Source organism: Scyliorhinus torazame, chromosome 6, assembly GCF_047496885.1.
Source record: "Scyliorhinus torazame isolate Kashiwa2021f chromosome 6, sScyTor2.1, whole genome shotgun sequence".
Lineage (NCBI taxonomy): Eukaryota > Metazoa > Chordata > Chondrichthyes > Carcharhiniformes > Scyliorhinidae > Scyliorhinus > Scyliorhinus torazame.
In genome coordinates, this window is record NC_092712.1 from 223,381,040 (window position 1) to 223,401,628 (window position 20,589).

The 20,589-nt window shown below is 49.7% G+C and overlaps 1 protein-coding gene across 1 annotated transcript in view; it reads left to right on the forward strand.

Annotated features, from left to right (window-relative positions):
- Positions 1-20,589, forward strand: part of LOC140425313 (ornithine decarboxylase 1-like) — a 239,110-nt gene that overhangs the window by 49,496 nt on the left and 169,025 nt on the right. The window contains exon 4 of the mRNA XM_072509467.1: positions 7,901-8,035. Within this exon, the coding sequence (XP_072365568.1) occupies positions 7,901-8,035 (135 nt within the window). The remainder of the gene's footprint in view (positions 1-7,900; positions 8,036-20,589) is intronic.

A 20,589-nucleotide genomic window follows, 5' to 3' on the forward strand; every position in this document is an offset into this window, starting at 1 on the left:
AACACAGGGAGATCCCAGGTTGACATGTCCTGGGCGCAGGTAGACATTGCCTCGGCACTCCAGAGAGCATTGGCCGGGCGCTGACTGACCTTGGCCAGTCATTGAGGGGCTTGCCACAGGCATAGGGGGGCATGACCAAGACTACGAGGTACATGGCTCACTTGCTGAGTGACATGGCTCAGTCTCGGTGATGAGGACATAAGACCATGGTTCATTTGGGGACAGGCCTCCAGGGCTGGCAATGTCAGGAGTCGGTGGCACCTCCGGAGTTCACTCTGGCCTCCCCTCCGTCCCATGGAGTAACCCAGGGACCAGTGGGCACCTCGAGGGAGGAGGAAGTGATGGGGTCCATGCCAGTTCTCCCACAGGGGAGGTGCTGGAACAGCTAAGCACTTCCGAATCCCCATCCGGCACAGGTGGCGGATGGTCTCCCTGATGTACTGGAATCGGCATCTCCTCGAAGTACAGGTGCCAAGAGTATACATGTGGCCTGATGCGGCACCTCCTTCACACCTCCTCAGCCGGCTGGACAGCCAGCACTGATTGACCCCTACTCTTCTGGGGTAGGCCCCTCTTGTGTAGGATCCTCCCTGGGCTGGCCCTGGCTCTCATGCCACCTTGCATCCATGACGACGGCAGCAGCAGCCACGCAGATATTGGGCATAGCTGGCTGTAGTCTGAGGTCCATGTCTCTGTGGGGGGTGGGGGAGGTCACCCTGAGTTGTACTGCTGCGCCACCCTTAACATGTTTCCCCCTCCCCTCCCCCGGCCCTTGGGGATTATGCCGTCCGCATCGCATCCTGGTTCCCATCAGTGAGTGGCATCTGGCGAGAGTTGTGGGGAACCTCTATCCTCACCACCTGTGAGCTGGGAAGGTTTCCTAGCCAGGGGCCAGAATGGAATCAGGGATGTGGCAGATAGCCAGAACTTGGATACATCTCATGATACTCAGTGGTGGTTTACGTGAAAGTGTGCCTGCTGAGGCATTCACTCTGAGATGGGCTGTGTGCCAGAGAGGCTTCCAGCAGCTGCGATCCTTTGTTTGGGTTGAGCTCTGCTAATCACTGCGCCCTCTGCTGGGGGGCTGCGCTTCTGCGCAGTGCCAGCACCTGGTGGGCCGGTGATTGAGCATGGCCACGCCCATCCCATTGATGATATTGCTGAGGTATGAGGGTTTCCAGAGGGGTGGGCTGGATGGGTGGGTTTCCACATGACCAGATGTCCTTGGGGCATTTGCAGGATACTGTCAGCAGTCAGCAGTCTCAACAGGCAGGAGCCTGTAAGTTGCAGCTGAGGGGTGTGTTTAAATGAATTAATGCAGCAATTGGGGTCTCAAACCTGGCCACCCCAACCCCAAGAGGGACACCCTGAGTCCATGCACTTGCCACCAAGTCATCTCTCACTGCTCCCTGAGGTCCAGGAATGCACCCCCCAGCAAAAACAAAAAAGCTGTTAATCATATTTAAATCCATGCCACTCGCAGTTTTGTATGGTGCAGCCTACGGAGGGTGTGTAACTCGCTGCTGCCTCCAGCAGAGGACCAGAGACACACAACAGGTGCTAGTCCCATTTTCGGCCAACGCTTGATTCTCTACCAGATCGGAAAACCTGTTACTCGTGGCGGGCAGCGGAGAATCCAGCCCTATATCTCGTTCGATATCCAGCACTCACTTTTCCAACTCTGACATCCTGCGCTGCCTTCCTACATGCCTGTTTCTGGTGGCAGACACCTTCAATATCTAATTGCCTCCATCCTCCGGAACTTCTTCTCTCGACCTCTCTGACTCACAACTTTTCTCCCTGTCTTTGTACCCCTCCCAAAACCTTCTTGTTTCTTGTCATTTCTCCAAACCTTTCCACTATTACTTGGTATCCATTTTCCACCATTTGATGAATTTTGGGGTGTTTTCTGTTTTTAGTGCACTATATTTGTGATGGCCCCCTACAGGGACAGAGCTGCATAACATCTACTTCCCCTCCTACACACCTGAGAATGGGCTACTCTTGCGACTCGGGGATGGAGCTCCCTCCTAATTGGAGTGATGCACTATCAATTACGACGAGACGAGAGTAGAGAGTAATCGAGGCTTTATTACGCAGAGATGTGGAGCCTCCCGCAGCTGCTGCCGAAATGGCTGCAGCTCAGAGAGCACACACATTTATGCTCTACCTACTGGGCGGAGCCAGCAGGCAGGGATCTACCCCCATACCTGTAGTACAGGGGCCTTACCGTAATACCCCGTATGCAGTATACACAATACAACAGTGGTGACTACCACATTCACCCCCTGTTAAAAAAGAGTCCAGCGGGGGGGGGGGGGGGGGGGGTGGAAAACTATTTACATACAGGTTGTTTAAAATTTAAGAAAGAGGTTACAAATTTAGACGATCGGGCGCTTTGATCCGTCGTTGCGAGCGCCGCAGTTCTGGTGGCGATTCAGGCGTCAGTTCGGTCGGCGGTGCGTGTCGACCTCATCTTCATCCCCGCGTGGGACCAAGGGGAGGACGGATCGTCCTGGAGCGAAGGCTGTGTTGGGGTGCGCTGGGGGGAGGGAGGGGGGCGCCAGGGCAGAGGGTGGGTATGTGGGGACCCAGCTGCCACCAGGTCCGTGAGGGAGACTGTGTCTTGGCGGCCGTCGGGGTACGCTACGTAGGCGTACTGCGGGTTCGCGTGGAGTAGCTGTACCCTCTCAACCAATGGGTCCGCCTTGTGGAGCCGCACGTGCTTGCAGAGGAGAATGGGTCCTGGAATTGCCAGCCACGTTGGGAGCGAAACCCCGGAGGTGGACTTCCTGGGGAAGGCAAAGAGACGTTCATGGGGAGTCCCGTTAGTCGCAATGCACAGGAGCGACTGAATGGAGTGAAAGGCGTCGGGGAGGATCTCCTGCCAGCAGGAGGCCGAGAGATTTCTGGATCGTAGGGCCAGCTGGACGGCCTTCCAGACCGTCCCATTCTCCCACTCCACCTGCCTGTTTCCCCGGGGGTTGGAGCTGGTTGTCCGGCTCGAGGCAATGCCCCTGTTGAGCAGGTACTGGCACAGCTCATTTCTCATAAATGAGGGTCCCTGGTCGCCGTGGACGTAGGCGGGGAAACCGAACAGAGCAAAGATGGTGTTGAGGGCTTTGATGACGGTGGCAGACGTCATATCGGGGCATGGGATGGCGAAAGGGAATCTTGAATATTCGTCGACCACATTGAGAAAGTACGTGTTGCGGTCGGTGGAGGGGAGGGGCCCTTTGAAGTCCACGCTGAGGCGTTCAATGGGCGGGAGGCCTTCACCAGCTGCACACGGTCTGGCCGGTAGAAGTGCGGTTTACACTCTGCGCAGACCTGGCAGTCTCTGGTGACAGGCCTGACCTCCGCAATGGAGTAGGGCAGATTGCGGGCCTTTATGAAGTGATAAAAGTGGGTGACCCCTAGGTGACAGAGATCATTGTGCAGGGTCCGGAGTCGGTCCACTTGTGTGCTGGCACATGTACTTCGGGATAGGGCGTCTGGGGGCTCGTTGAGCTTACCGGGGCAATACAAAATCTCATAATTGTAGGTGGAGAGCTCGATCCTCCACCGCAAGATCTTATCATTTTTTAATCTTACCCCGCTGTGTGTTGTTAAACATGAAGGCAACCGAACGTTGGTCGGTGAGGAGAACAAATCTCCTGCAGGCCGGGTAATGCCTCCAATACCGCACAGCTTCAACGATAGCTTGGGCCTCCTTTTCAACAGGGGAGTGCCTAATTCCGGAGGCATGGAGGGTGTGGGAAAAGAATACCACGGGCCTGCCTGCCTGGTTGAGGATGGTGGCCAGAGCGACGTCTGATACATCGCTCTCGACTTGGAAGGGGAGCATCTCGTTGGCCGAGTGCATCGTGGCCTTGGCGATGTTGGCCTTGATACGGTTGAAGGCCAGGTGAGCTTCGGCCGTCAGGGGAAAAACTGTGGAGTGGATGAGTGGGCGGGCCTTGTCTATCTAGTTAGGGACCCACTGGGCGTAGTACGAGAAGAACCTCAGTCATCGTTTGAGGGCCTTGGGGCAGTGGGGAAGGGGGAGTTCCATGAGGGGGCAGATGCGATCGGGGTCGGGCCCTAGAACTCCGTTCTGAACCACATAATCGGTTCGTGCTGAACACGCACTTCTCCTTGTTGTAGGTTAGGTTGAGGAGTTTGGCGGTGTGGAGGAATTTGGAAAGGTTAGCGTCGTCGTCCTGCTGGTCGTGGCCGCAGATGGTGACGTTATCCAGGTACGGGAAAGTGGCCCGCAGTCCGTACCGTCAACCATTCGGTCCATCTCCCATTGGAAGACCAAGACCCCGTTAGTGACGCCGAAGGGAACCCTAAGGAAGTGGTAAAGACGCCCGCTTGAAACGTGGTGTACTGAAATGAAATGAAAATGAAAATCGCTTATTGTCACAAGTAGGCTTCAAATGAAGTTACTGTGAAAAGCCCCTAGTCGCCACATTCCGGCGCCTGTCCGGGGAGGCTGGTATGGACTGGCGGTCCTCCTTGCGAATGGGGAGCTGGTGGTAGGCAGATTTCAGGTCCACTGTCGTGAAGACCCGGTACTGTGCAATCTGATTGACCATATCAGATATGCGTGGGAGGGGGTGCGCGTCGAGCTGCGTGTACCGATTGATGGTCTGACTGTATTCAACAACCATCCTGTTTTTCTCCCCAGTTTTCACCACTACCACTTGGGCTCTCCAGGGGCTGTTGCTGGCCTCGATAATACCTTCCCGCAGCAGCCGCTGGACCTCAGACCTGATGAAGGTCCTGTCCTGGGCGTGGTACTGTCTTCTCCTGGTGGCGACCGGTTTGCAATCTGAAAACAGGGAAGGTGGGTCGACCTTGAGAGTCATGAGGCCGCATACAGTAAGGGGTGGTAGGGGCCTGCCAAATTTCAGGGTTAGGCTCTGGAGGTTGCACTGGAAGTCCAGGCCGAGTAGCAAGGCAGCGCAGAGGTTGGGGCGGACGTAGAGCTGGAAGCCGCTGAACTCTACGCCCTGGATGGTGAGGGTGGCGGTGCAATACCCCCGATCACCACGGAGTGGGATCCGGAGGCCAGGGAGATTCTTTGGTTAGCGGGGTGTACCGCGAGGGAGCAGCGCCTTACCGTATCAGGGTGGATGAAGCTCTAAGTGCTCCAGGAGTCCAGAAGGCAGGATATCTCGTGCCCGTCGATCTTCACTGTCGTCAACGCGGTCGCGAGATTGTGCGGTCGGTACTGGTCGATCGTGATGGAGACCAGATGTGGCTGGTCTGCGGCGGTTGCAAGCGATGAGCGGCCCGATGAGGTGCCCGACGAGCAGGGGTCCTGAGGTGTTGTGAGGCGAGCAAGATGCCGAGCAAGATGGCGGTGCCCACGGGTCGCACGTGTTGTGAGGGGAGCAAGTTGGCAGCGCCCAGGGGCCGCACATGGTCTGAGGCGAGGAAGATGACGGCGCCCGGCGGTCGCACATGGTGGGTGCCGGGACAATAGCAGTGACCGAGCGGGCCTGGCACACAGCAGTGAAATGTCATTTCTTGCCGCAGGCCTTGTAGAGCGTGCTCCGTGCCGGGCAGCGCTGCCGGGGGTGTTTTGAGTGTCCGCAGAAGTAGCACTTGGGTCCCCCGGGGTTGGTCGGCTGCCGTGCGGCGCAGGCCTGGGGTTGGCTGGGGGATGTCGCTGATGGGGCCCATGGTGGGGTGTTCGCTGGCGGGGTCCACCATACCCATGAGGGGTGGGCCGTGTGGTCGGGGGCATACGCCTGTATATTGCGTGAGGCGACTGTGAGCGAGAGCGCTAGTTTCTTGGTCGCCGCGAGGTCGAGGGCAGCCCCTTCTAAGAGGTGCTTGCAGATGTAGGCCGTCCCTATGCCCGTAACGAACGCATCTCTAAGTAGCAAGTCAGAATTTTCAGTGGCCGAAATGGCCTGGTAATCACAGTTTCTCACCAGGACGTGCAGGGCAAGCCAGAAATCTTCCACAGACTCACCGGGGAGTTGATGCCGCGTGAACAGGAGGTGCCTGGCTTAGAGTTTGTTAGTCTGCTGAGTGTAGTTCTCCTTCAGTAGCGCCATGGCCTCAGCATAGGTCGGTGCATCCCGGATGAGGGGAAAGATATCGGAGCTCAGCCGCGTGTAAAGGATCGGGAGCTTCTGTGCATCTGAGGATGGGTCTGTCGCAGATCCAATGTATGCTTCAAAGCAAGCTAACCAATGTGCGAAGGCCGACTAGGCATTGTCTGCTTGAGGGTGCAGCTGCAGGCGATCAGGCTTGATACGGAGATCCATCGTTGTAAAATCTCTGCGTAATAAATTGATGCACTATCAATTACGACGAGACGAGAGTAGAGAGTAATCGAGGCTTTATTACGCAGAGATGTGGAGCCTCCCGCAGCTGCTGCTGAAATGGCTGCAGCTCGGTGAGCACACACATTTATACTCCGCCTACTGGGCGGATCCAGCAGGCAGGGATCTACCCCCGTACCTGTAGTACAGGGGCCTTACCGTAATACCCTTGTATGCAGTATATACAATACAACAGTGGTGACTACCACATGGAGAAGCTCCCCACAGACTGAGGCGAGAGGCGAGAGGCTGGCACTAATTTTTCTTGTCCCTCGGTTAGTTGTTTCTCCACTTCAAAATGTTGTTGCTCACCGTCAATTTTAAAACGCTCATATTGGGTTTTAAGGAATGTGAAATCTGCCTCTTTGCTGGTCATAAGCTTCTCAAGTTTGGACACAGTAAGTTTGGGGAGTTTGGTGAGTTCAGCATGATCGCGCAACTGCTACAACACAGCCACTGCTATATTACTGTCTGAGGGGAAAGGGGGGAGAGGAATGATTATTGTGGCTAGTGTCGAATATAGTGAGTTATACCCTGTCAACCTGGCCTCTCGAGGAGTCTTTGTGTCTGTCTACAACATTGGCGATGAGGATCAAGTGGAGCTACCATAAGAGGCAAGTGCTACCACTTCATATCATTTTTGAACCACCTCGGGAGGCCGCTCTCCAGCCAGCAGGCATGGCATACAAAGGTAAATCTGAGCCTTTTGATGCCGACTCGGACAATTGGGCCCAGTACGTCGATAGACGTCAAGTTTTTTCCACACATTGAGTCTTCACCAACCGTCCAAAAGAGTACCCTACTTAGGCCCAATCCCCTGCCCTCTCCCCGAAACCCCACATAATCTTTGGACACTTAAGGGACAATTCAGCACGTTCAAGCAACCTAACCTGCACATCTTTGGTCTGTGGGAGGAAACCGGCGCGCCTGGAGGAAACCCACGCAGACATGGGGAGAATGTGTGAACTCCACAGTCACCCAAGGTTGGAATCGAACCCAGGTCTCTGGAGTTGTGAGGCAGCAGCACTAAATACTGTGCCACCCCTTATCCTCCTCCTCCTGTGGTGCCCTCCAGATTCCTGGTAGCATTAGCTGGGCCCTTATGATACCAATGTAGTGCAGGGACGCCACATGCTCTAACATGTACTGGAGGACATCCTTGAGCGCAGAAGCATTCCTAGTGGTTCATTTACACCCACTATCTTTGCATAGTCGAGTGACAGAGGTGTGGGTTGGGGTGTGGGTGGCGGCGGGTGGGGTGGGGGGCCGGGGGGGGGGGGCGGTTGGATAGATGGTCTCACCAACCACATGTACAGAGTTCTGAAGCACACGTCCTCTGATTGTTCTTGGAGGTGCAAATAGGGCACAAACTCATTCATATGGAGAGCCCACATGCTAACTGCAAGCAGTTGCCTGCTTCCTGCACCAGCGGGAATCCAACTCTCCTGCCATATTCACATACCCACTCATTGTTTTTCCCTCCCTGAAGGGGACAGGATATATTGTTGCTGTGTATGATTATTGCAATTATGTTTTATTCTGCAATGTTCACATCCATTTTCCTACTGCTCTCGCAGACTGGTTCTTCGCATTGCCACAAATTACTCTGCAACCCAAATCTCCTTGAGTGAGAAGTTTGGAGCAACTATAAGTGAGTGTGGACATCTGATGGAATGTGCAGCGGCATTGAAATTGGATATCATTGGGGTTAGGTAGGAAAATATTTCCTTGCCAATTACCAGGTTGCAATATATGTAATGAGATATTTTATTTGCCAACTCAACCATTTAGTACATCTTAGTAATTGCTACATCAAATTTTATGCACAAAAAAAAGTTTTATCATTGTTACTTTTCCTTATTTTTCAGGTAGGCAATTTATAGGGAGATCACTGTTACTCCAAATGGAGGTTAACATAGTGTACAATTATGTCACTAGCAAATGACACAATGGCATCCTGTTTATTTGCCTTGTGTGTTCAAACAAAAACTCAATCCTTGAAGAATGAAATTTAGGGGAATAATACACTTCAATGGAATATATTAACATAGCATTTGAATTCTTTAGCCTAATACTTGATTGTTTGTATGTGAAATGTGCGTTCTGGATCTGGTTCTCACATCATTTTTATAGAATCATAGAATCCCTACATACAAAAGGAGGCCATTCGGCCCACCGAGTCTGCACCGACTCTCCAAAAGAGCACCTTACCTAGGCCCACGGCCCCACCATATCCCAGTAACCCCACCTAACTTCTGGACACCAAGGGGCAATTTAGCATGTCAATCCACCTAACCTGCTTATCTTTGGACTGTGGGAGGAAACCCACACAAACACTGGGAGAACATGCAGACTCCACACAGATAGTCACTCAAGGCCGGAGTTGAACCTGGATCCTTGCTGCTGTGAAGCAGCAGTGCTAACCATTGTGCCGCCGTGCTGTGGTTGTCTGTGTGTTCAACCAATCTTGTGATCTATGAGTGGAGGAGAATATCAGAGTCAATTTGGTGAGACTCTGGACTAAATCTTGTACCATGTGAGTTCAAAGGCTGACATGCCAGCTGTTTTGTATAGGCCCAGCTTCTCTAGTCAGGTAAGCATGGTTGGAGATATTGTCCAGCCTCTGGTGGGGACTGCCCACAGCTGCTACAGGGCAAGATCTTTCACCCTCTCTCTGCCAGATGTCCCTCTCCCCCTCCACAATTGCCTGCCCTGCAACCATCCTGCCAATCTCAAGGGCTTCCTGCTCCATTAATATCAATATGATCAGATTGGCCACTCCACTCCCAGAACAACTCCTCTCACAGACCTTGTGGGCTCTTTTTTTCCTAGAAAGGTGAAGGTCAAGAGTGTTATACAGAGAAACATACATAGAAAATAGAGGCAGGAGAGGATCATTCGGCCCTTCGAGCCTGCTTCACCATTCATTATGATCACGGCTAATCATAGAGTTCAATACCCTGATCCCATCATCGCACCCATATCCCTTGATCCCTTCAAAACCATGAGCTATATCTAATTCCTTCTTGAAATTACACAATGTTTTCACTTCTACTACTTTTTATGGTAGTCATTTCCACAGAGTCACCATTCTCTGGGAGAAGAAATTTCTCCTCACGTTGGAGCTACTATTTTCAGGGCCACTTCCTTGAGTACTCTGGGATGAAGATAATCAGGCCCTAGAGATTTATTCGCCTTCAATCCCATTAATTTCCCTTAAACCATTTCTCTAATAATACTAATTTCCTTCAGCTCCTCACTAAAACTTGTGTTTCTCATAACTTCCGGCACATTATTCATGTCTTCCTTTGTGAAGCCAGATGCAAATTTAGTTCCTCAGCTATTTCATAGAATCATAGAATTTACAGGCAGAAGGAGGCCATTCGGCTCACCGAGTCTGTACCGGCCCTTGGAAAGAGCACCCTACCCAAGCCCACACCTCCACTCTATCCTTGTAACCCAGTAACACCGCCTAACCTTTTTGGACACTAAGGGCAATTTAACTTGGCCAATCCACCTAACCTGCACATCTTTGGACATTTATTTGTTCTCCTTTATAATTTTCTCTGTTTCTGACCTTAAGGGGCCGACAATCGTTTTTATCAATTCTTTTTTCTCTACATACCTATAGAAAACTTACAGTCAGTTTTATATTGTATTTTCCCCTTCTTAATCAATTCCTTGGTCTGCCTTTGCTGAATTTTAAACAGTTCCCAATCCTCAATGTTCTTGCTAATTTGTATGCCTCTTCTTCGAATCTAACATTGCCTCTAATTTCCCTTGTAAGCCAAGGTTTGGCCACGGCTCCCTTTGACTCTTGCGCTAAATAGGAATAAACAAATTTTGGAGTTGACCCATTCGCTCCTTAAATGCCTGCCTTTGCCTGTCCACTGCCCTTCCTTTCAGTTATGTTTCCCAGTCCATCATAGCCAGCTCACGCCTCATACCATCAGAGTTACCTTGATTGAGGTTCAGGACCCTGCTCTCAGAATCAACTCACTATCTGCCATGATAACGAATTCTATCATATTATGGTCACTCATCCCCAAGGGTTCTCTCATAACTAGATTGCCAACTAATATTTTCTCATTGCACAACACCCACTTGTTGGTTCCTCAACATATTGATCCAGAAAACCATCCCATATATACTCCAGAAATTCCTCCTCTATTGTACTGTGACGAATTTGACTTACCCAATTTATATGCAGGTTAAAGATACCCTAATCGCAGATGTTCCTTTATCACATGCATCTCTGATTTCCTGTCTGATGCTATTCCCAACATTACTACTGCAATTTGATGGTCTGTATACCGCCCCGACAAATGTTTTTTGCCCCATGGTGTTTCTTAACACAACCCATGCAGAGTCCACATTGTCTGTGCTAATATCTTTCCTCAATATTGTATCAATATTTTCTTTAATAAACAATGCAACTCCACCACTTTTTCCTTTCGGTCTGTCCCTCCTAAAATCTGAATAGTCCTCAATGTTTAGTTCCCATCCTTGGAGCCATGTCTCCGTAATCCCAACTGTATCATACCCCTTTACACCTATCTGCGCAATTAATTCACGCATTCTATTTCGAAATTCTGAGCATTCAGGTACAAAACCTTAAGGCTAGTCCTTTCAATATTCCTTGACCGCTTCCTATTATTTTTATAGTGTCATTATTTGATACTGACGCTTGGTTTCTTTGCCTAGTGTAGCCATCTGGGATGGCCACGTCCCAATTACAAAATGGACACTTGCAAAGAATGCAGGGAAAATTGGACAATGCTAAGAAACAAGCAGGTGCAAGCTCTGTCTGTTGATTAGAAACATAAACTCTCAGACAGGACAGAAACTGCCAAGCAATCTACATACTAATGAGCCATCTTCAGGGCCATAAGGCAAACATTTAGATACACAATGTTAAGGCAGACTCCCCGGCCCCAGAAGAGGCTAAGACAAAGCAGACCAACGGTCACTAGGACACGCCCAGCAACCAGGGAACCACCCCTCTATTGGAGGAAGATCGATACGACTGATTGAAAAAGACCCAATTAGTTGAGGCCAAGTTCAAGGCCCGCCCAAAAGCGCGCAAAGCCCTTTTTAGTATAAAAGGTATCCCCCAAGGGAGAATCTTCATCCTTTGGCTTTGGCTCTCAACGAAGAGAGAGAGTAGCCTCGCAGCTACAGCAGACCAAGTAAGTTCCAAGTCAACGCACGCTACGAGATAGACGCTCCTAGTTGCTACCCTGTAAACAGCTCAACCCAGCAGCCTCAGAACCGAGCAACGGCCATTGTTCCTCTGACTGAGTGGGCGTCCGAAGCTAAGTATAGGTTTTAGTAATAGTGGTAGTTTAGTTTGTAGAGTTTATGCATGAGTAGATTTGACTGTGTGTAAATAAATGAGCATTGCTTTTGAACTTACTAACTGGTGTATCGAGTCATTGATCAGTATTCGGTTCTGAACCTTGTGGCGGTGTCGAAAGATACCTGGCGACTCTTGAGCAAACGTGACTAAACAGAACCAAATTAAGAGCCAACCAAAGAGAGCAACATTTACTGGTGACTCTGACGGGAACCGACTTAGAAGTGGCTTAACCACTCCGAAAGAACCAAAATTTGAATTGAGATTCCAATCGGAAACAGAAAAACCACAAGCGTAAGAGCAGTACTGATCAAGCCCCTGAGATTCGGAAGTGTGTTAATGCATGCGTGCTAACAGGGATATAAAGTAAACCTGAGAGATTTTGATGCGTAAAACTGTCGGGAGTTTTGTCGGCCAGAAATTAGCGTAAGCCGTACCCGTGTTAACATCACCGCTTTATCACCCCCTGTTCCAAATTCAGTAGAGAACCTAGATAGAGAAAATGGCAATGAAGGCGATGGAATGCCTTATGAACCCCCAGGAATTTGAGGTCACCACGACCAGTTGAGTAGGACAGTGTCCCGTTTGGGAAGATGAGATCAGGAAATATCTCAAAGGGAAAGGATGGCCCCTTTGGAGTGAATTCTGCAATAATGAGGAAACAGGACCCGGGAGTATCGGACATACTTGGTGGGAGAACCTGTCAGAGATCCACAAGAAGAGCTTGGGAAAAGCTCACAAGCTGATGGCAATCGTGTCCTGTTTGGCACAATTGCGAGGCACAGAGGAGGTCGTTAGGACGCTCCGTAGAGAGATAGAGGAGAGAGACAGAACCAGTGAACAGTTAGCAGCAAGGTACAGAGAGGTGGACGATGCCAAGAGGGCACATCAGTCTTGTCTCGCGCATTTTGAACAGTTTTCAGACGCAATATGATAAGGCCTACCAGGACACGCAATGTGCGGTCTTGGTAAGACAAGGAACAGAACAGCAAGTTGAGAAATTGCAGAAACAGTGCAATGATTTAAAAGCAGCCCTACGAGCACTCCATACTTCCACGACGGAACAAAGGCAGAGATCCGTAGACTACGCAAAGTGCCGGAAGCAAATTGCAGAATTGCAATCTCTGCTTTCCGTTCAAAATGGATTTCAAAGTACATTCGGACCCCAATTAGATCAAGAAAATGGCTCCGACTGGCAGGAATTGAACGAGACTGCCCATAGATGCGTACATGGGACATGTACGCAGGAAAAACCCCAGAAAAGGAAAGCGCCCCAACCCCCAACCGAACAGGCAGAACACACCCCCATGAATCCTGTAACCACACACCGCAGGGCCGCAGGAGAAGGAGAAGCAGACTTCCTTTATCATAGAATTTACAGTGCAGAAGGAGGCCATTCGGCCCGTCGAGTCTGCACCGGCTCTTGGAAAGAGCACCCTACCCAACGTCAGCACCCCCACCCTATCTCCATAACCCAGTGACCCCACCCAACACTAAGGGCAATTTTGGACACTAAGGGCAATTTATCATGGCCAATCCACCTAACCTGCACATCTTTGGACTGTGAGAGGAAACCGGAGAACCCGGAGGAAACCCACGCACACACGGGGAGGATGTGCAGACTCCGCACAGACAGTGACCCAAGCCGGAATCGAACCTGGGACCCTGGAGCTGTGAAACAATTGTGCTATGCACAATGCTACCGTGCTGCCCGTTATAACCACGTTAACCGTGACCCAATTACGGGGCGCGTGTGGAAAAGCTACACCGTTCCTTCCCACATCAGACCCCCACCAATTTTTCGTGAAAGTCAAACAGCGGGCTACCATGTGGCTACCTGGACGAAAAAGAGCAAGTGAAGCTCACAGTTTTAAGCCTCGATCCTTCAGTCATGGCAGCCCTTCCCGACCCACAGAATGTAGGAGGAGGCACACTCCAAGAGATGCACACGGCGATCCTTGATGCGATTGGCTTTAACAGAGGAGACCCCGTAGAAGGCCTAAATAAGTGCAGGCAAAAGAAGACAGAGCACCCCACAGCATTTGCTGGACGTTTGTGGATTCACTTCACCGCTGTTTTTGGAGAGTTAGCCCGTGCCCATTTGTCCCCAGATAATATGGCCAAATGGACCCGAATTCGAGTCTCCCACGCCACAGAAGCAGGATGAAAAGCTTGCGCAAATTATGACCCCTCAGATGAGGCCCACAATGAAAAATGGGTTTTGAAGAGATTGTCCCGCGCTTGGGAGCAATCAATTGCAGGCAAAACCGCATTTATAACACCCGATGAAGAGCATGCAGAAATGAACCCAGTTAAAGCACACCAGAACCCCGCATGGGTAAATGAGGGCAGGAACAGCCAACCCCAGCCTAAAGCTCAGGAATGCTACAACTGTGGACAGATTGGACACTTTGCATGAGAGTGCAACGCGCCCCAGGAGCAGCAGAGAAACCAACAGACAGGCACCCTAAACAGGAATAGGGCAAAGCCGATCCATAGCATTAGCGCCCCTTCAGAGAATGCAGACATGAACGGCACCGACTGACGGTGTTCGGGCTCCCCAACTTGGGTCTGCGACACCCTTTGGGACAAGTCCGGTAGACCGGTAGTAGCAGGCAAAGTCCAACCCGTAGAATTGCTTTGGGACACAGGAGGGTCTCGCACCACACTCAATTCCTCCACAATGTTTCAGTGGGACACGTGGCCCACAACAGACACCATCACACTCAGCGGTTTTACAGGTCATTTACAACAGGGACACATCACAGCCCCTGAAGCAATACAGAAAGGGAACATCACAACTAAGTACCCCGTAGTTTTGGTTGATCTGCCCCAGACAGCAGAACATATCCTTGGGATCTATTTCATGAGCTCCCATACCTATCTTTTGACCCAGTTAACAAGTGTGTTTGGAAAATGGCAAAGGCAGCACAGTAGGAGAGTATGGAAACAGGATTAGCTCAGTAGGAGACTTCTGGTTCAACCCGCGAACCATTAGTGCAGACAAACAGGTTAGGGCAGTTCTGCAGGAACATAAAGCAGCATTTGCACAGCACAAGCCCAGTACACGCAGTTCATGTCTCACAGACCAACATTCAGGATTTAGCGAAGGCTCAGAAAGAGGACGAGAAACTCAGGGAAGTTTTAAAGGGAACCTTCCTAGCTCCATACGACAAGTTTAAAAACACAATCACCACACATGAAGGTGTGAGTTTAAAGGATGGCATTTATATAGTTCCCAGCCAGGACAGGAACCAGATCATTTGTCAGTTCCATGACAATCATGGACACCAAGGAATTGAACCCACCCTAGCCCACCTCAGACCGCTTTGTTGGTGGACCGATTTAAAAACCGATGTAATACACTACATTGAGAATTGCTTAATCTGTGCCCAGAACAATCCGGACAGATATGTGAAAAAGGGTCAACTTAGTCATACCCGCCCCGTTAATGGACCCTGAACAAATCTCCAGATAGATTATATAGGACCCCTACCCCCATGCAGAAATGGTTACAAGTATGTGTTGGTGGTCATAGACACCTTCACCAAATGGGTGGAAGCATTTCCATCACGAACTAATACCGCCAAGACAACGGCTAAAATATTAATACACCACATCTTTACAAGATGGGGCCTCCCACGCAGTATAGAGTTCGATCAAGGCTCCCATTTCACAGGACGTGTAATGAAAAACGTCCTCATGATTTTCGGCATTAGACAAAAGTTCCATATCTCATATTACCCCCAATCAAGTGGTATTGTAGAATGAATGAATAGGACATTGAAAGCCACCCTCAGGAAAATGGTTCAGCAGAATAACAGCACCTGGGATTCAGTACTCCTATTTGCTTTGATGTTTTTAAGAAATACGGTATCCACGTCCACAGGATACACCCCCCACACCCTCATGACCGGACGCCCCATGAAAGGCACTGAGTATTTATTCGGACTGGATTTGGCCAGCCCCGCAGTTACAGCCCTCACGCATGAAAATGCGGTTAAACAACTGATACAGAATATAAAGACAGCCCAAGTCGTTTACAGCAGTGAGACTTGGAACCAGGGAGAAACAGAGCAAGGCTTGTTTCAACAAAACAGTACACGCCATTGAGTTTACAGTAGGACAACAAGTTATGCTTTCCCTTTACAACCCCAGTTCATTCCTTTCCCCAAAATTTTCCGGACCATACTCCATTTCGGACAAAGTCAGCCCCAATTGTCAGTCTGCGTGGTTTCATATAAACCAGCTCAAGGCTTACGGCTCGCAGAATAACCACACACACCACATCCTGCTCGCAGCAGCAGACGATCATGCCCCGCCCACAGATGACGTATTTCTACCCTCCCCCAACCACTCCAGCCCGCCCTCAGACACGACTTCAACTCTGCCCCCAGAGGCACGACTCCGCCTCTCCCTTCCCTCAACCAGCAGCGACAGCGACAGTGATAGCGATCACGATGACGGTAGCCACAGCACACCATGTTACGACTATACCCCTGCACCAGGCCCCACTTCCAGCGAATCCGAGCATGATTCTACTGACCCATTTGAGATCAATTATGTCAGAGCCCCTGACCCAGACCCACCGCCCGACGATTACGGACTGAAGCATAGTAGCTCCAACCTCGACACACGATTCTGGCACCGAGACAATTCGTTCAGGTTCATCCGGAATGATGAGATGGACCCCAATTCGCTCCAAGCAGCTTTAGCACAGTTACTACAGACAAGAATTTGGCAGCTGGGAGAAGCTGATGACTTAGAGTCTGACTCCCACCAAGTGAATCCCTTTGCGACCCTGTTCGCTATTGAGCAGTGAGGTGTCCAGATGATGGAGAAAAAAGGAACCGCTGGAGAGATACGGTATCCTTTCTGATGGACCCTGCACCATGTTTGTTGAATGCTTGTTCGTTAGTGTTATCGTTTAGTGTTGTTCGTAAACACAAAAGTTTTCACGGCCCCGCGTCACTACTCCTTTGACACCCCCTGGCTGTTAGAGGAACTAGTTTGTCCCCAGAAACTTGTCAATGGAACAAGTTTGTCCCCAGACAATAGTTCAGAGGAACTAGTTCGTTGACAAACACGACTCATAGTTGCTCTCCTAATTCGAGAGGCAGCCCCCCACGGCGACCACATTCTTGCCGGTTGCTCAGGCAGTGGAGAAACTACATTGGTCCCAGCCCTGCCTGAGGACCCCCCACTCTGGTCAGCTACGCTCGGGTAGAGCACAAACGGCATTGATCACCGTCCTACCCAGGGATTCTACCCATTTCTTACCCGCCGCGGCCCATACGCACCCCATTTTTGGCTTGTTACGTTCAAAATTCTTTTGTTTAGTTTTGGCAATCCTTAGGTTGCTTCCCTATGCTATTTACATCCTCAAACACTGGGATGGTAAATCACACAGGCTGCGAGACGGCTCGCAGTATGGCAGTATTTTTCTTAGATGTCGTGCAAATATTCGGTTTAAACATTTTTTTAAAAAATGAGGGAGTCACAGATGGTGACCAATTATAAAGGGAAATTGGCAATAAAGGACAGACAGAGAGACATACGAGACCTTAAGCAAGATAATAACAGAAATTATGCTTGTGTTCACAGAACTCCGGAACCCAGGAAACCCAGAGGAAGACAAAGAAGAAGACAGGCAAAGATGAAGACAGCCTTCATGTTCACATGGATCATAGCGGGATCCCTTCAGTTGCGCACGGACGCTACCCCCCCTTACCCCTACCACACAAACCGGAAATGATTCTCACCCCTGCAGTACACGGAACCCCGAGATAACTAGCCCAGCGACAGCTAGCAATACCCCGACCTGGTGTGATCAATTCATCACCTGGTACTCACTCTCATATGTAGTCGAAGCACTCTTAGTGCTGGCGTTACTTTGCAGTGTCGTGCAAATGTTTAGAATTAGGAAATGGCGAAAGAGAGCATATCGCTCTCGCACTCCGGTATACAGATTTATGTCCCCCATTTTCGGATTTCACCAGATCCCCGAACCCATTGGGACGGATTAAAGTGCATCCATTTTGTTTAATGTATTCTGTGGAATAAAGAGATGTAAACCTCTGTGTCTGACTGCCAGGCCAGGTAAATTTGTGTGCTGCTATTTTGTACAGTTTAAGATGTATAGATTATTTTTGGATTGCTTGTATTTTTGGATTGTTTGAATGAGGATAGTTTATTGAGAATAGTTAGAGGTTCCAGTTTTTTATTTTTCTGTAATGCATGTATTCATGTCATAGCGCCCCGTAGAGTTTTATGATAATGAATGTATTTAAAATAGTTCAGGTAAAATTGTGTTGCATAGGATAGGACAGTGTAGAGCCTAAGTATGGGTGCCCCGGTGGTCAGAGGATGAAGATGACATAGTAGTGTGATCCTTCACGCTTTGCGTTGAGGATCACAAGGAGGGAGTGTATCCATCTGGGATGGCCATGTCCCGATTACAAAATGGATACTTGCAAAGAATGCAGGGAAAATTGGACAATGCTAAGAAACAAGCAGGTGCAAGCTCTGTCTGTTGATTAGAACCTTAAACTCTCAGACAGAACAGAAACTGCCAAGCAATCTACATACTAATGAGCCATCTCCAGGGACAAAAGGCAAACATTTAGATACACAATGTTAAGGCAGACACCCCGGCGCCAGAAGAGGCTAAGACAAAGCAGACCAACGGTCACTAGGACACGCCCAGCGATCAGGGAACCACCCCTCTATTGGAGGAAGATCGATACGACTGATTGAGAAAGACCCAATTAGTTGAGGCCAAGTTCAAGGCCCGCCCAAAAGCACGCGAAGCCTTTTTTAGTATAAAAGATATTCCCAAAGGGAGAATCTTCATCCTTTGGCTTTGGCTCTCAATGAGAGAGAGAGCAGCCTAGCAGCTACGCCAGACCAAGTAAGTTCCAAGTCAACGCACGCTACGAGATAGACGCTCCTAGTTGCTACATTGTAAACAGCTCAACCCAGCAGCCTCAGAACCGAGTAACAGCCATTGTTCCTCTGACTGAGTGGGCACCCAAAGCTAAGTATAGGCTTTAGTAATAGTGGTAGTTTAGTTTGTAGAGTTTATGCATGAGTAGATTTGACTGTGTGTAAGTAAATGAGCATTGCTTTTGAACTTACTGACTGGTGTATCGAGTCATTGATCAGTATTCGGTTCTGAACCTTGTGGCGGTTTCGAAAGATACCTGGTGACTCTTGAGCAAACGTAATTAAACAGAGCCAAATTAAGAGCCAACCAAAGAGAGCAACACTATCACTTTTCTTATTATCCTGGCTGTGTTTTTCTCTTGTTCCTGATTCATCCTGAGCTGAATCCTTACATATGTTGCCATCCCCCTGCCATATTTAAACCCTCCCCAACCGCTCTAGGAAGTACCCCCCCCCCCCCCCCCCCCCTCTCCCCCACCACCACCACCAGACCACTACCTTTGAGGTCCGACTTCTCAACTTTCTTCTTAACTCCCTATATTCTGCTTTCAGGACCTCATCTCTTTTTTTAATGTACGTCATTTACACCAATGTGTACCACGATCTCTGGCTGTTCATTTTCCACCTCCAGAATGTCCTATAACTGTTCCAAGACATCCTTGACTCTGGCACCGGGCAGGCTACACATCACCCTGGAGTCCCGTTTGCAGCCACATAAATGTCTATCTAGTCCCCTTACAATTGAATCCCCTATAAATATTGCATTCTCACAATTTTACTCCTCCCCTCTGCAGCAGAACCAACAGTGGTGCAATATGTTTGGTTGCTGTTGCTTTCCCCCGAGAGGTCAGTCCCCTCAACAGTATCCAAAATGGTATATGTGTTTGGCAGGAAATGTCCTCAGGAGATTCCTGCAATGCTTGCCTAGCTCTCTTGCTCTGCCTGGTGGCCACCCATTCCATGCCTGCCCATAGAATCTGAGCCTGCGGTCTGAACACTTCTCTATAGGTGCTATCCATGATACGCTCCATCTCATAGATGCTCCACAGTGTCCCCAGCCGCCACTCCAGCGCTCAAACTCAGGCTTCCAGGAGCTGCAGCTAGAGACACTTCCTGCCCATATACTGGCGTGGGCACTGGAAACATTCCTGGTCTCCTCACATGCAGCAAGAAGAGCAGACCGCAGCTTGGAGCTCTGCTGCCATGTCTTACCATTTAAATTGAATTCACCCTTTTAATATAAAAAAATATGAACTAATATTAACTAAGGGCCTTCTTTTCTGCTCCTTGTTATCATAGAATATGTGAATGTATTCACCCAATCAACTCTTTTGATTTCCTGGTTCTGCTTTCAGGGCGGCACGGTAGCACAGTGATTATTAGCACTGTTGCTTCACAGCTCCAGGGTCCCAGTTTCGATTACCGGCTGTCTGTGCGGAGTCTGCACGTTCTCCCAGTGTCTGCGTGGGTTTCCTCCGGGTGCTCCAGTTTCCTCCCACAAGTCCCGAAAGGTGTGCTGTTAGGTGAATTGGACATTCTGAATTCTCCCTCAGTGTACCCAAACAGACGCCGGAATGTGGCGACTCGGGGCTTTTCACTAACTTCATTGTAGTGTTAATGTAAGTCTACTTGTGACAATAAAGATTATTATTATTATAGATTCACTTCTCCTTTATCCTCCAAGCTTATAACTGTGATAGGTCCTAGCTGGGCATCATGGGGTACTTTCACATGTACTGATCCTGGCAATTTGCTGTCCATGGGAAGATTTCAACATCTTGCTGAAGCTAAAATGCCGTGAGTCCTTCCCTCAGGTGGGAGATACACATATCCTCAGTTTTCCTGACCAATTCCATGTCTAGAGATGTGCAGATCATGCTATTACTTTGTGGCTGCCAGCCAGGTAATGTATCGTACTTACCCTACCAGACATCAGAAACGTGTTGAAAGGCTTTCACTACTGGA